The following is a 13,517-nucleotide window of genomic DNA, read 5'->3' as shown; positions in this document are numbered from 1 at the left end:
TTGCCTGAGCACGAAAAGCCCTTTCGAGTCCACCCAGCATCTGAGGGACTTGAGCTTTTACTGGTCCTGGTTCTGATGGGTCTGTGCAGTCCAAAGGAAACAGTTTTGCAGCTGAGTTTACTGATGGAGTGCAAGCAACAGAAAGGCCCTCACAGAATGCAGATTTCCCTGCAGTGGGACAAGAGCTGTGCCCTGTGAACTGGTGGGGCCCAGACAAACCCTTCCCTTTGCGTGAGGACAAGTGAAACCCAGAGGGCTCAGTCTGCCCCACAGCCCGCTGAGCAGCTTCTGGCTGCAGGCAGGCACCTCTGGGAAACCCTGCAGACCCACAGAGGAGAAGAGGGTGGGTGAGGCTTGGATGCCTCTGCTAAAGTGGAGCTAGGAATGGAGGGAGTGTGATGGCCTGTGGGAATATGGGAAACACTGCCAGCCCCAGGTGTCTTCTCCTAGGGCTTCAAGAGACCTTGTGCTTGGTGCCCTGAGCATGACATTGCTTTGTAAAAGGGGTGGTGCCACAGCATGGGGAGCTGAGGGTCCCCAGTTCTGTGGCCTCTTGTTGCCAAGTCAGCTTCTCCCTGTGTCAGCTGTGATTACCGGTGGGAGACGTGCAGCAGCCCTGTGAGGCTTAAGTTCTGCTGGAAGCAGCAACTGCAGAGCAGTAAGGCAAGGAGACCATCCTGCTGTCTAACCCGTGGCCAGGGTGCCCTCTGTGCCGGCCAGTGCGGATGCCACGCGGTGCCGAATGCGCTCCCAGAGGCAGCGGGGCCTCGTTAGCCGGGAGCCGGCTGGCAGGACGCTCCTGTGCCCGCCTGCTGGCTCTTAACCAGCTCTTTGTACGGGAGAGGCAGCAGCCCGTGAGCTGCCACCTGTTGTTAATCTACCCCTGGCTAATCCATTCTGGACTGCGTCAGCAGTTCAAAAGGGCACTGTTAGTATTTTTTGCCAGCTTCAATTAACGTGAGATTTTGGAGGCCCCTCTGATCACATTTCATCTGTCATGAGTCAGGAACAAACCAGCCAGATTGCAGTTGAGAGGAGAGAAGAGAAGGAGTTTATTGCAAACCAAAACAACAACAGTGTTTGTGCCCCCTTGGCCAGGGTGGCTGGGAAGCAGGGACCTTCCCACTCCTTTCAAAACCTGGAAAAATAAAAATTGGTGACTGGAAATTCCAGCCCTTCACCTCCAAAAAAAAAAACCAAAACCAAAAACAAAAACAAAAAAAACCAAAAAAAACAAAAAAAACAAAAAAACAAAAAAAAACAACCAAAAAAAACCAAAAAAAAAACCAAAACAAAACAAACCTGCAAGTGCAATAACTTACTTCAAAAAAAGTTAAGAAGAATCAAGCTGCAAGACTGTTTGTTCTTTTTTAATATTCCACTGTAATGAACTGGTAATACATGGTTGCATAGGCAATAACATTGCATGGCACAAACCTCATGTGACAACATTTTAAATGATTTTTTTATTCTTTTTTTTTCCTGAACATTTTTTAAACTTTTTTATTTTTTATATGTTCTACCCCAGGCTGTTAAGCTAAAGAGGAAAAAAAAAAAAAAAAGGTAGCATTTATACAAGGTTACAATATTTTACAACAAAAAAACAATAGTATTGATTGAGGTTTGTTTTCTTTCTTTCTCCCAGTCTCTCTTTCAAGCACTGCACACCTAAACTGATATATTATTATACATTGAAAACTGTCCTTCAAAATCAGTAGTATAAAAGTCCTAGCTCTACCTACCTACCTAGCTATGTGGGGGGGGTGGGGGGGTGGAGAACCATGTTACCAGCAAAGAGTTAAGGGGGGTGTAAGGCTGCTTCCTTGCCTCCTCCCAGCTCCCTTCGGGAAGCTGCAAAGGGCTGAATGACTTTCCATCTGATTCCACCCCTTTCCCATTTGGGTTTAATTTCTCCCTCAGTCTGTTTGCTTTTTGCTGTGTCAGTCAGAGCAGCAAAATAAACACAGGGCTCTGCCTCTGCTTGATTATTTTTCAATCCTTTTCCAAGAAACTACCTTTTTGCCTTAGTTTGTTTGGAGAGTGTTTTACAATGTGCTGCCCAGTCTGAGTGTACTCTGAGAATCAGGGGAACGCACCTCCCCACCCCAAAACACCTCCCGTGCAGGAGGAAACCAGCAGGCAGCCCTGTTGGGCAGCACACAGGGTACTGGCCCGGGCTGGAGATGTGTCCCCTCAGCTAGTGGGGCAGGTGAAGCCATGTGTGCTGCAGCTCTGCGACCTCACATGTGATACATTTCTTTCCCTAGCACCCTGCCCATGCGATGGCTCAGGCCAGGCGTGGTCCAGCAAGGATGTGTCATCTGGCAGGGATGTGCATTCCAGCAGGGATGGACGCTCGCTCACACTCTGCCACAGGCTTTAGAGAACAGGGAGGGTGGTTCTCTTCTTATTTTGCTGTCTTGGTCTTCCTCCCTGTAGGCTCTAACCAGGTAGGTGCTGGGGCAGTGGGACCTGAACTGGGTAGCATATTCTGGAGGAGGCAGCCAGAACGTGGCTGGAAAGCCTGCTGGGAGTGCAGGTGGGTGGCACTGCTGGCAGTAGGTGACATGCCAGGGGGCTGACCTGGCTCCTCCCCAGGAGCTTGTTGAGGCACAGCAGCCCTAAGAGTCTGGACCCCGCAGGGCCCAGCAAGCCCCAGCCTAGTTCCCCACTGGTTTCAATTGCTACCAAAGCGCTAACTACTGCTTGTAAGGCAAGAAGTGCCTTCAAGTACTTGGCAGCGAGTAGTACCCAACCACTTTTAAACCAGTGCCAGGAACCCATGCTGCTCTTGCTATTTGCATCCTTCTGGTCTCAAAGCTCTGGGACACCTCTGGGGTTCCCAGCCATGGCCAACATAAGGCAGGCACATTGTAGGATACCTGCTGTATAGCCAGGGCCAGGACTGCTTGGGAGAAATGTTTTGCTCCTCCCTCCATGAGGCTGAAGGGAGCACCTGGGTGAGCCCAGTTAGCTGGGCTGCACCCACAGAGAATGTCACCATGGGCATGGCAAGTGTTGGGATGGCTGATGCTTGTGAGACATTGTGGTGGTGGATGGGGACAAAGCTTGCAGCTTTGAAGGCCAGTCCAAGCCAGGGAATTGTGATCCAATGTATAGACAGGAGTAAAATACTAAATAAGAAATAAATAGAGAAGAAAGTCATAAATAGAATTGAAAAGTATTAAAATAACAACAACAATAATAATAATTAAAAAGGTATCATCATGGTAATGTGAGATTGCAAGAACAGCGCTGACCCTGTGACCTTTAAGAAATGCAGTAGCTGTAGACTGGCTAGGTTAAGATACACACACATATATAGATACACACACATATATAAGTATATATATATTTATACAGTTTTTCATGTTAATTTAACAGCTAGTTTTAAAAACCCTTTTAAATTAATTTTAAAAATGTGTTTTAAGTACAGATGCATGTAGCTTAAAAACTGCCAGAACAACTGCTTTTGAAGATTTGGGAGGGGCACCCCTTCCAGCATTACCCAGAAGTGTGGGTGCAAGGGACCATGCTGGAATGGCAGCAGCACCCAGAGAGGTGAGGCAGAGCCTGATGAGCAGTGGGGCTGCCTGCAGCTGGAGGTGGGAAGGGAGCCCTGCACAAGGGGTCCAGGGAACAACATTCCCCTTGCCTCGTGGTGTTTTCAGGCAGGTTGAGGGCTGGGCACATGCAGTGGTGTTTAAATTAGACTGAGACCAACATGTGCTTTCCACATGAATTTTAAGGTGAGAGAAAGTAGGGGCCAAGCTTCTCTAAATGCCAAGTCTGCTGCCAGGAGACTCTCCTCTCTCTCTAACAAGAGAGAGATACAGCACTTAATCCTCTGGGCTGTTAAACAGCTCAGATGAAATACTGGCCCCATGGAAGTCTGTGAGGAAAAGCTACCTTTTAACTTCAGTAGGGAATGCAGCTAAGCTTTTGAATAGATACAGCCCTCCACTGGAGCTGCCTTCAGAGCTTGCAGGCTAAGCAAGACCTGTCCCCATTTGCCTACCTGCCCCACTGCACTCTCCTTAGCTCTGCTTGTTGCTAATTTGCCTTGTCAGCAATGGTACTGGACTGTTCAGGTAGCAGCCCTCCACTGATTGTCTGCTGACATTGGGAAGCATCAAGATCCCCAGTGTACCTGGGAAAAGGCTCTCAAAACTGCGCTTAGCTGCCTGCACAAATCTGATGGACAAATTGCCTCCTGCCACCAGTCCCTGGGTAGCTGGGAAGCTCAGTGGCTTCTGGGGTATCCAGTGGGGATGTACACAGCTCCAACTGGTCAGCATGATCCTGCATGGTTCCGTGATCAGCACCATTTTCAGCATTTAAGCCACCATGCCAGAGGCTTCACCTGAATGTTTAGGCTGGGATGTAAATCCTGGCTGCTTGTCCCTAGTTATGCAGATGATGTAGTGAAATGCATGCTGGCTCCCTGTGCATAGCAGGGAAGGCATCTCTTAGCATTTCTGAGGAGAGAGAAGAAACGGTACTACTGGTGTTTTCTTATTCCAGTAAATACATTACTTTTGACCTAGCAATAGTGTATCATTAAGGTAGTGTATTGACAGTCTAGGCACTATGGAAATACTTGTATGGCTCATTAACCTGAAGCTGAACATTTGGTTGTAGCTTATTTGGAACTTTTTCCAAGACCACTAGATATTCCTGGACCTTAAATCACAAGATCCCCTAACACTGAGCGTGAGGAAAGAGGGCAGGGTGACAAATCAGTTTTTATGGGAGTAGTATCCTATAATTTCCTTGTGAATCTCGGAGATGGCTACCCCAGCTCAAGCCCAGCTTGCAGAGCCACACTGTATGGATGGTAGTGCTCAGCTGACTTTCAGCTTCTCCTTGGCAGTATTTCAGTGGGGTAAAAGGATATTCTGAAATTATTCCATGCACTGTGATCACTGAAAAACTTGTAAAATGTTTAGCCTTGCAAAGGAGATTTTAACATCTCTGTGCAGGTAAGAGCAGTGGGACAGAAAAGCAGAGAGGCATGTTGGTTCACAAAAACCAGAGAAGTTCTGGTCTCTTCTATTTCCTCTGCAAAGTGAAGAGGAACTGAGGTGGCTGGAGATGGGGCAGTATCACCTTGAGCCCCTTCCCAGCCTGTTCCCTTTGCTGTCCCTGGTGCAGAGATACCCACGGCCATTGTGTGCAACAGAGGTGGAGGGCTGAGGGAGGGCCTGTCATTGCACATGGCTGACCCCAGGATGAGGCATATGAGCAATTTGGTGGCCACTGTGGCGGTGTGCTAGTGCTTGAGCGCTTTCTTAGGGCAGTCTTTTTGGGAACTTGCAGATTTACATAGCAATTGTGCTTCCCTGCCAGAGCTGCTGTCTCTAAACTGAAGTTAGTAATTCCCAATCCAGTGAAAGAAAGAGAAAATCTTTTCCTGTACCACCATCCTTGTGAGGCTCAACATAGACCACGACTAGGGAAAGCAAAGCCCAGGCACTTCCTGGGGCACTGAGCCATGCCAGAAAGCTTTTGTTTGCTGGGATGTATCTCCATCTGGGTCACCAGAGGGCTGGCAAAGACTCTCAGCATCATAACACCATGCCATGGTGGATAGAGGGGCATCCCCTTCACAGGCCTCTACAACTCTGCTTCATCTCAGAGTACAAGATGGAGCAGGAGCAGGGTAGAAGGAGGTGGGCTAATGTTGCCTTTTTTCTAGCTTCAGTTATCTTCCCAGCCCTGTTCCCCACTCAGCTGTGGAAAGTCGTAGCTCCTGCTAAAATGATGTTGGCAGTGTGAGAGAGTCTCTTTGCTGGTGCCAGAGTCCCCATCCAGTCCCTTGCCCAGGGCAGAATATGTGTGTGTGAGTGTGTGGGTGGGTGGTGGGATGGGAGAAGCTGCTGAAAGGCCAGTGGGCTCTTGCTCTTTGGAAAGGCATGTCTGGTGTCAGAAAAAACAGTGGGAAGAAAAAATGCCCAGGTTGTTGGGGAGGTGGCAGTGAGAAGGGATGCATCCCATCCCAGATCTTGATGGAAGAAGTGCTGCTCCACAGCCTCCCTCTCTCTGCCTGATCCCAGGAAGGCGGGAGGTGCCACGTTCATGCTGGAAACTCTCCACTTACATTAACATATGTACTTTATATGCCTAGGGTAGCTAAAAGTGCTGCATTCAGATCCCCGAGGAGGCAACTGCTGTCTGGAGTCCAAGCGGATGGATTTACTGGGCTGTCCCCACGTGCTCTCTCTGTGTCTCGCGGGCACCGGGCTGCAGCCCTGTCATGTCGCCCAGGAGATCGCGGCGCTGTGCTCCTTTGCTTTCATCCTCAGGGCAGCGATGCTGGAGGTCTTGCGGTCCGGCTCGCTGTTCAGCTCGTAGCCATTGAGGCTGGGGCTCATCCCGGCTGTGCTGAAGAGGCCACCCATGTGAGTCTGTCCCACGTGGCTGCCGGGCCCGGAGACTCCAAGGAACTCGGAGACGCCGCCGGCCGCATGGGGGTGAGCATGGGGGGACATGCAGGAGGGCACCGTCTCGCAGGGGACCACGCAGGCAGGCACAGGGGAGGCGGCTCCATTGTTGCCAATCCAGGAGGGGTTCTGGATCTGGAGGTGGGAAAAGAAGCATCAGGGCTGCCCCGTGCAGGATATTTTGGGCAGCTGGCCTGAGGGAATGGACTGTGTCCAGCCCCGGCCTGACAGGGCAGCCTAGTGGAGGGGCAGCCATTGAGATGGGCATGCAGTCCCGTCTGCTGGCCCCTGCCAGCTGCGGCACCCTCAGCCCTGCTGCAGCCAGCAAATCCACTCCAAAAGCTGTATGCCAGCCTGGACAGGGGCAGGGAGTGTGGCAGGATTACTCACAGGGAGCAGGATTGTGCTCCTTCTCTGCCACAGCATCTGTTTATTTATTCTGCTCCCAGACACTCCCCTTAGTTTTTTTGTACCATGAGCACTTTTCTCAGCGCAGGAAATTTTGTGTTATCCACGGTGTTTCTGTGGTCGTACTCATTAGGGAGAGATCAGGCAGAAAGCAGTGCTGTGAGGCTGCTCACCCACCGTCCCTCTCCAGCTCAGGGCAGTTTTGCCTAGGCAAGGATTATTTTGTACCACACAGACATGCCTGTTGGAGCTGAGCTCTCAGCATAGGCAGCTTCCTTGCCCCTCTCCTGCAACAGTGCCCATCTATGCAGCAGCACCCACCCTGCTGCAGAGCAGAGCCCTGCAGGGCCACCTCGAGAGACCATCTGGGATCCTGCAGTGTCACACATAAAATGATATTGCAGAAGAAGAGAGGAGGGCTCAGTATTTGGCAGTAGGAATAGGTGTGCTGCAGCAGGGGACACATGGGCATGCAGGATGAAAGCAGAGAGGAGGTGAGCAGCAGGCTGGAGCAAGAGAGCATAGCGCCCTTCATCCCACTGCCCCTTTCCACTGCTTGCCCTTGGGCCCTCTCTGATCTCTTACCTCCTGCAAATTGCTTTTCAGTTTTTTGATCTCTTGTGCTGAGAGAGGAGGGCAGTATGGAGGGAGAGAGCAGTGTAAGTTACAAAGGCAAGAGAAGGACATGCTAAGAAGGCTGCTGAGAGTGTTCTCTGCTTGAAAAGCTGCTTTGGCACCTCAGCTGTTTCAAAAGGGTTTCTTGTTCAGTTTATGGGAGACGCCAAGAGGAAGAGAGGTCAAACAGTCCCAGCTTGGTTGCGGGGTAGCATTGGTACAGCACTGGCCGGGGAGGCAGCTGACAGACAGGGTGTCAGGGAGGGAGGACGTCCAGCAGATCTGTGAGGACAGTCAGGTTCAGAGCATCATGCCCTTGAGCAAATTCTGGGTGGTGGGAAGAGGGGTAGAGGATGGAGGGAGTGCTCTCTGGGCACAGCCTAGCCCTGGAGCTAGCAAACCCCAGTCTGCCTGGCATCATCTGAAGTGTTGTGAAACTGGGGCTGGCCCAATGTTTAGGAGGCAATTGTGCTGACAGGTCTTCCAAGATGGGAAGCTAAGGAGGGGAGGCAACCCTGTGACTTGGTTCCAGGGTCAGGGCAGGAATGGTTTTGGTAGGACTCAGAAGCAGCCTCAGGTACCCCAACAAGGCTGCTCCCTCCCCTCTTCCTTTGGAGCATAAGTCTACCTCTCCCTTGGGAAGCATCCCCAGATGTCACCAAGTGTGCTGTGCATACCACAGCCCATCACTGGGAGACTGCTGTGGGAATTTTCCAGGGGAAAAATGCTTTTATCCAACCACCATGTCCAAGGGGCATCAAAACCAGACATAGTAACAGGAAGCCTCCCTGGGATCTGCTGTTCTTTAGGCATGAATGAGCCTTTTGGATATTTTTTAAACCAGTGAAAAGCTAGTGCGCAGCAGCACACATTGATAGGATGTGCTGAGCAGAGTGACCTGTGCCCAAGGGTGCTGCTCTATATCACACATTGCTGGGCTTGGTACCTGCTTTAAAGATGGCTGCTCTGGGCCAGGGCATGAGGGAGCCAAACAAGACACCCAACTAAAAAACTGCCAGCCCTTCAGTGCCTGGCAGTATAGCCCCGGTGTCCCTGCAGCCTTGCCTAAGGGCAGGTGGATGTGCCTGAGAAGTGAAGCATGGCTGTGGGGGGATTGGCACCAGAGGCAGCGTGTCCAGGAAGCACTGTGCCCAGGCAGGGGAATGCACTCACCTGGGCGTAGTTCTCAGCACGGGTGAGCAGAGGCAGCTCATAGGCGGTGGAGAAGTGGGTCCGGACCTGCTGCATCTGACCGAACCGCTCCCGCTTGCGCCATTTGGCTCTCCGGTTCTGAAACCACACCTGGGGAGAGGCGACAGCAGGGCTGTGAACAAGGGGAGCCCGGCAGTGGCTGGTAGCCCGACAGCCCTGAAGAGCCCACCAGAGGGCAGGGCCACACCAGGTGGGTGGTTTTGTATGGCATGGAGAAGGGCGCTGCTCCACACACATGCTCTGCAGGGGAGACACAGTCCTTCCCTCCTTCTTCTGAGGGTCTGAGGCCAGCCTGTGCTCCTGGAAAGGGAGCACTCCATGCAAAAGGGGATATCCATCTTCTGGTGCACATGCTCTCTGGGGACATTCCCAGCTCTTGCCTCCCACAGCCTGATGTGCCCTGGAATCGCCCATCTTCCTCTCACCCCTAAATCTGTGTTACCCGGGCTCTGCCTGCCGCTCTCCTGCTGTCAGCCAGTCTTAGAGGAGAAGTGTGAATACATCCGTGTGTGCTGCTGCCAGGCTGAAAACAGCAGTGATAGGGCTTTCCCCAAGACTAATCCTGGCTATGATGCCATTGACTGCAGCTTGCATTTCTCACCAACTCTCATTTTTCTTAACCAAAACAAGAAATACAAAGCCAAACAACCCTTCCCTCCTTAGCCTTAGGAAAGGACAGGTGTCCTTCTATAGCATCCTTTGGTTTACACTGAGTTTTCTTTGCAAGGTTTACTTCTCTTTGCTTCACAGTGCTGCTTGGATCCCTTCAAGGCAAAGACCAAAACTCTGTTTCTGCTCTTATTTTTACTGGCTTGACATCAGTGTGGATTATTGCACTGTTGTCAGCACCATTGCTCCTGATTTGCATCAGCCTAAGAGAGATCAGAGCCTGGCCCAGTGTCTTCAAAGCCTCTTGAAGCTCGTGAGTCAGGGAAACACATCAATCAAGAGCTGCTTTGAAGGCACTGAGAGATGAGGGCGATCACCAGGGGCTGGGTTGCGCAGGTCACGCCAGTGCATGAAAGGAGCACTCCTAGAGCCTCTCAGCTCTGCTTTGAGTTTTACACGGTGACTCGCTGCAGGAGGCCAGGGGGGTATTGCTGACAAGCAGCTTGGCCCTTCCCACACCTGGCCGTGGGGCGGCTTCTCTGTTTGCCAGGCACCTGGGGAAAGCAGACGCCAGGTAGGCAGCTCATGTATTCACAGGACAGCAGGACAAGGCAGGTGCTTGGCACAGGGTGGGATGGCAGGACAATTTTTGGAGGGGCAGGAGTGCTGGGGCCCCTGCAGCCTGAGTCAGTGCAGCCAGGAGCTGCTATGGAGAGGGATAAGGGGTTTGGGTTTCCAGTCTGAGATGACCTTCCTGCTTGTGCTGGAAGAGTTGTTTCAGGCTCTCCTGCTTCAGATTCTGCCTTCCACCACATAGACAGCCTCGTGCTGGTCTCTTGCAAGGTAGGCCTGTGGTATGATAGGCCGCTAAGGGTCTGGATGTGCACTGTGGTCTGCTTTGGGCAAGGAGCCGATAATGCAGCTGCCAGGCACGTGCTCCTCATGTGGGCTGTGGATAGCACAGGGTTTAGTGCCCGGCCCCATGGCCATGGCAATGCCACTGGCATGGGCCAGCCACAAACTGGCCAAAGCAGCAACCTGCTATCAACACTCTATCCCAAATCAATAACCCTGTGTTTTCAGTAGGTGCAAAAAGCATCGGGAGAAGCATCCTAACGTTATCCCAGCTGCACATGCAGAGCGTCCTACTGGAGCAGGTTTGATGCCTCAGGCATCTGTCTGTTTTTCTTCCACCTCTTCTTGGCACAGCCACTCCAGCCCAGCTGCAGGCCAGTCCCAGGGCTGGCCTGGATCACGCCGCTTTGATCTGCAGATTCAAAGTTAGCGGTGGTGACCTGGTTCCTCCTCAGGCGGAGGAGGCCCTGCTGTGCACAGAGGGGTGGAGAACAGGTAGGGAGCAGAGTGCTGGCTGTGTATGAGGCCAGGATGAACATATGCCAGGCATACGCGGCCGTTCCCTCTGTGGTGAAGGCACCGGCTGCCTTGCCTGCCTGAACATCCTACCTGGGAGCAGGGCGGCCGAGCTCAGGCTCCCATGGCAGTGTGTGGCTCTGCAGTGTGACCTTTGAAGCCATCAGTGCAGGGTCTGTGCCCTCTTTTTCCCAGGACAACACAACAGCTGCCTTGACAGAGCAGAGTGAGGTCGCAGCCTTTGCTCTAACACATTTATGCATTGGATTGAACAGAGCAAAGTGATTTAAACTGGCAGTTCCCAAATTGCCATGTGGCTGGTGGGCTGGGACGATGTGGCAAGTCGTCACATTAGGCTGAAGAAGAAGATTGTCTTCAGTCCAAGTGTTGGTGTCAGAGGCACGAGAGGCACTCTGAGAGCTGACAGTGAGCTCTGAAGCACTTGTGGCAAGGTGTGGACCACTTTTTAAAGCTGTCCTTTCTCCTCTGGTACAAGTCCTTATAGGGTTCTTGGTATCTTGCAGTTGGGTTTCTCCAGGCCTCCACAGTGCTCCGGGGAAAACAAGACAGGCATGGCAACGTATAATGTGAAAATGTCAGCAAAAAACCTCAACTAATCCTCAGTATTTCCACAGTCTTAGAAGACACCTGCTTTTAAAAAGCAAATCTAAACCCAAACAGAAGTTCATTTTCCTTTCATTGCCTGTCACTCCCTGTCAAGAGCGGCTGTTGTGGGATGGGAATGTGACAGCGGAGGTTGCAGTGGCTAGTGCAGCATGTCCTCTGGGGTCAGGATGAGCTACTTCTATTGTGCAGGGGCCAGCAGTCACCGTGGACTGAATCTCAGTGTTAGCAATTACAGCAGGAGTGTACAGTAATGTCATGTGTCTGACTCCTGCAGACAACGCTTTTATAAGCCCTGATGTACCAAATCAGCCCTGTAAAAATCTACAGAACAGTGTTTCATGTCTCCATAAACATTCAGCTATATGCTGGTACCTAAATCCATATGCATACACAGCTGATGTGCACTTGGGGGTGGAGAGGCCAGAAGTTGCCTGAGACAAAGCAAGGAGGCTCCTGCTCACTCTCTTGCTGCCTCTACCCTTGCATCCAGTGGGCACTGCCAGTCTGCCCCTGCCACCAAGCCCTGTGTGCCCTGCACAGGGCACAGGTGGATGGGCTCAGCTGGGACTTAACCCAGGCCACTGACCATGTCTGGATAATTGGGGGCTGCATCACTGATCTGTCCTTCCTCCAAGTTAAAGAAAAAGGTCTTTCCCCCTCTCTCCTACCCCCACCATGGCAGTGGTGGTGAGGCTGACCTCTGCACATGTGGTGGTGGGCTGGTGGCAGCTGTGACCCCTCACTGCATCACTGCTCTGATGCAGGTAAGAGCTGCCCACCATGTTCAAGTCTCTTGTGCTTTTACTCTCTTCTGGCAGCCTCACAGCATCCATTCTCCCCATTCCTGTTCTCTCACCCTGCTACCCTCCTCTCTCTGCTCAGTCTCCATCTGTCTGTGTTCAGGACCCCATCCCTCTGTGAAAGGCCAGGCCGTCTCCCCTCTTGCCAGAGATGGACACCAGTCCTTTGCTTTTCAGACTGCAAGAACAGAGCCAGAATTCATCCTTGAGTGCTGAAACTGGACACCGTTTTATCAGTGGCCTGGAATGGGAAATTGGAGCCTGGGATGAGAGAATTGAATAACTTGAGCTTGTTTTCATTTCATGTTTAATTTCCTGCAGGCTTAGCTCAGTCTTTCCGCTCCTTCCACCAGCCTCCCAGGGTTTTATGGGGGAAAAGGGATCAAGATATATTACTTCTTGCTTTGCTTTGCTTTTTTTCTTTTCCTTTTTTTCCAAGGCGGTGATTTTGCTACAGCGGAGTTTGACATTTCCCTCTCACTTTCAAGCCCCCGCCGCATCACAGGGTCACCGCCAAGAACATTTCATTAATGGTCCCAGCAATCATAAAGCTGGCTCTGAGGAGGGCTGCCTGGCTGTGAAGCCTCCTTCCAGTCCCATCCCTTTCTCCTCTCCCAGAGAGCAGTCCAGGAGGCAGATACTGATAACCCAAGAGAGATAAGCAGCCAGGGCCAGGCTGGCATGGGCTTGGGATGTGCCTGTGTGTGTTTCTATGCAAGGGGAAAGAATAATGTGTGAATACACGTGTCTACCTTGTTTTTCTAGTGCCACTGCCTCAGACATCTGCTGCAGACCTGGATGAGCTGAAAGAGCCTCAAGCAGTTGCTGATACCAAGCAGAAGCTCTTTCTAGGGCTCTGCAGCCCCAGACATGGAAGAGAAGAAGAAAGGAATGGGATATACATGGTGCATAGGACCTACATGTACTCAGCGCCCCCTGTGCCCTCTTGCAGGTTTGTGGCTGAGCTGTAGCAACCTCTTCCTGGCTGTGCCTCTGCACAGGGCTTATGCATGGCTCCCACTTTGGAAAACAGGGATGTGGAGTATCTTAATAGTACATGGAAACAAGGGGCAAGGTTGTGGGGAGTAGGCAGGAAAATGTTGCATTGCAGCACAGGGGATTTTAGTTTTGACATTGTCAGACACCAGTACAGATGGCTGGAAACTGAGGCAGGCAGGGAAATGGAGCGGGAGAGGGGCCAGGCCATGGAATGCCACTGCTTCACAGACATTATGGTCCACCTTATGTACGCTGCTGGCATGGGCTCTTCTACAGACACCAAAAACTTCAGCAGCTACTTCACTAATGAAGCATGAGCTTGGGAAAGGCATGGAAAAATCAGAGCTGCAGAGCCTGTCTGGGCTCTGCATCTGTTTCTGCCTGCAGTGCAGCTGGTTATGCTCCCCAGGAAGCCAAGCCTGGCCAGAGGGGA

The 13,517-nt window shown here is 51.7% G+C and overlaps 1 protein-coding gene across 2 annotated transcripts in view; it reads right to left on the bottom strand.

Moving 5' to 3' along the window:
- Positions 1-1,286: 1,286 nt before the first annotated feature.
- The window catches only part of ALX4 (ALX homeobox 4), a 44,528-nt gene continuing 32,297 nt past the window's right edge, over positions 1,287-13,517 (bottom strand). The window contains exons 3-5 of one of the 2 annotated variants that reach the window (XR_008437707.1): positions 8,640-8,768; positions 6,101-6,578; positions 1,287-3,134 (exon numbers count right to left, since the gene is read on the bottom strand). Coding sequence is in view for 1 of the 2 variants with exons in the window: in XM_053981373.1 (XP_053837348.1) it covers positions 6,255-6,578; positions 8,640-8,768 (453 nt within the window). In the remaining variant the exon portion in view is untranslated. Of the gene's footprint in view, positions 6,579-8,639; positions 8,769-13,517 lie in introns of both variants that reach the window. The other variant, XM_053981373.1, reaches the window with a different exon arrangement.

The sequence above is a fragment of the Vidua macroura genome, chromosome 6, assembly GCF_024509145.1.
Source record: "Vidua macroura isolate BioBank_ID:100142 chromosome 6, ASM2450914v1, whole genome shotgun sequence".
NCBI classification, from domain to species: domain Eukaryota; kingdom Metazoa; phylum Chordata; class Aves; order Passeriformes; family Viduidae; genus Vidua; species Vidua macroura.
Note: the sequence above shows the minus strand (reverse complement) of the source record. Positions and strands in the feature narration are given on the sequence as shown.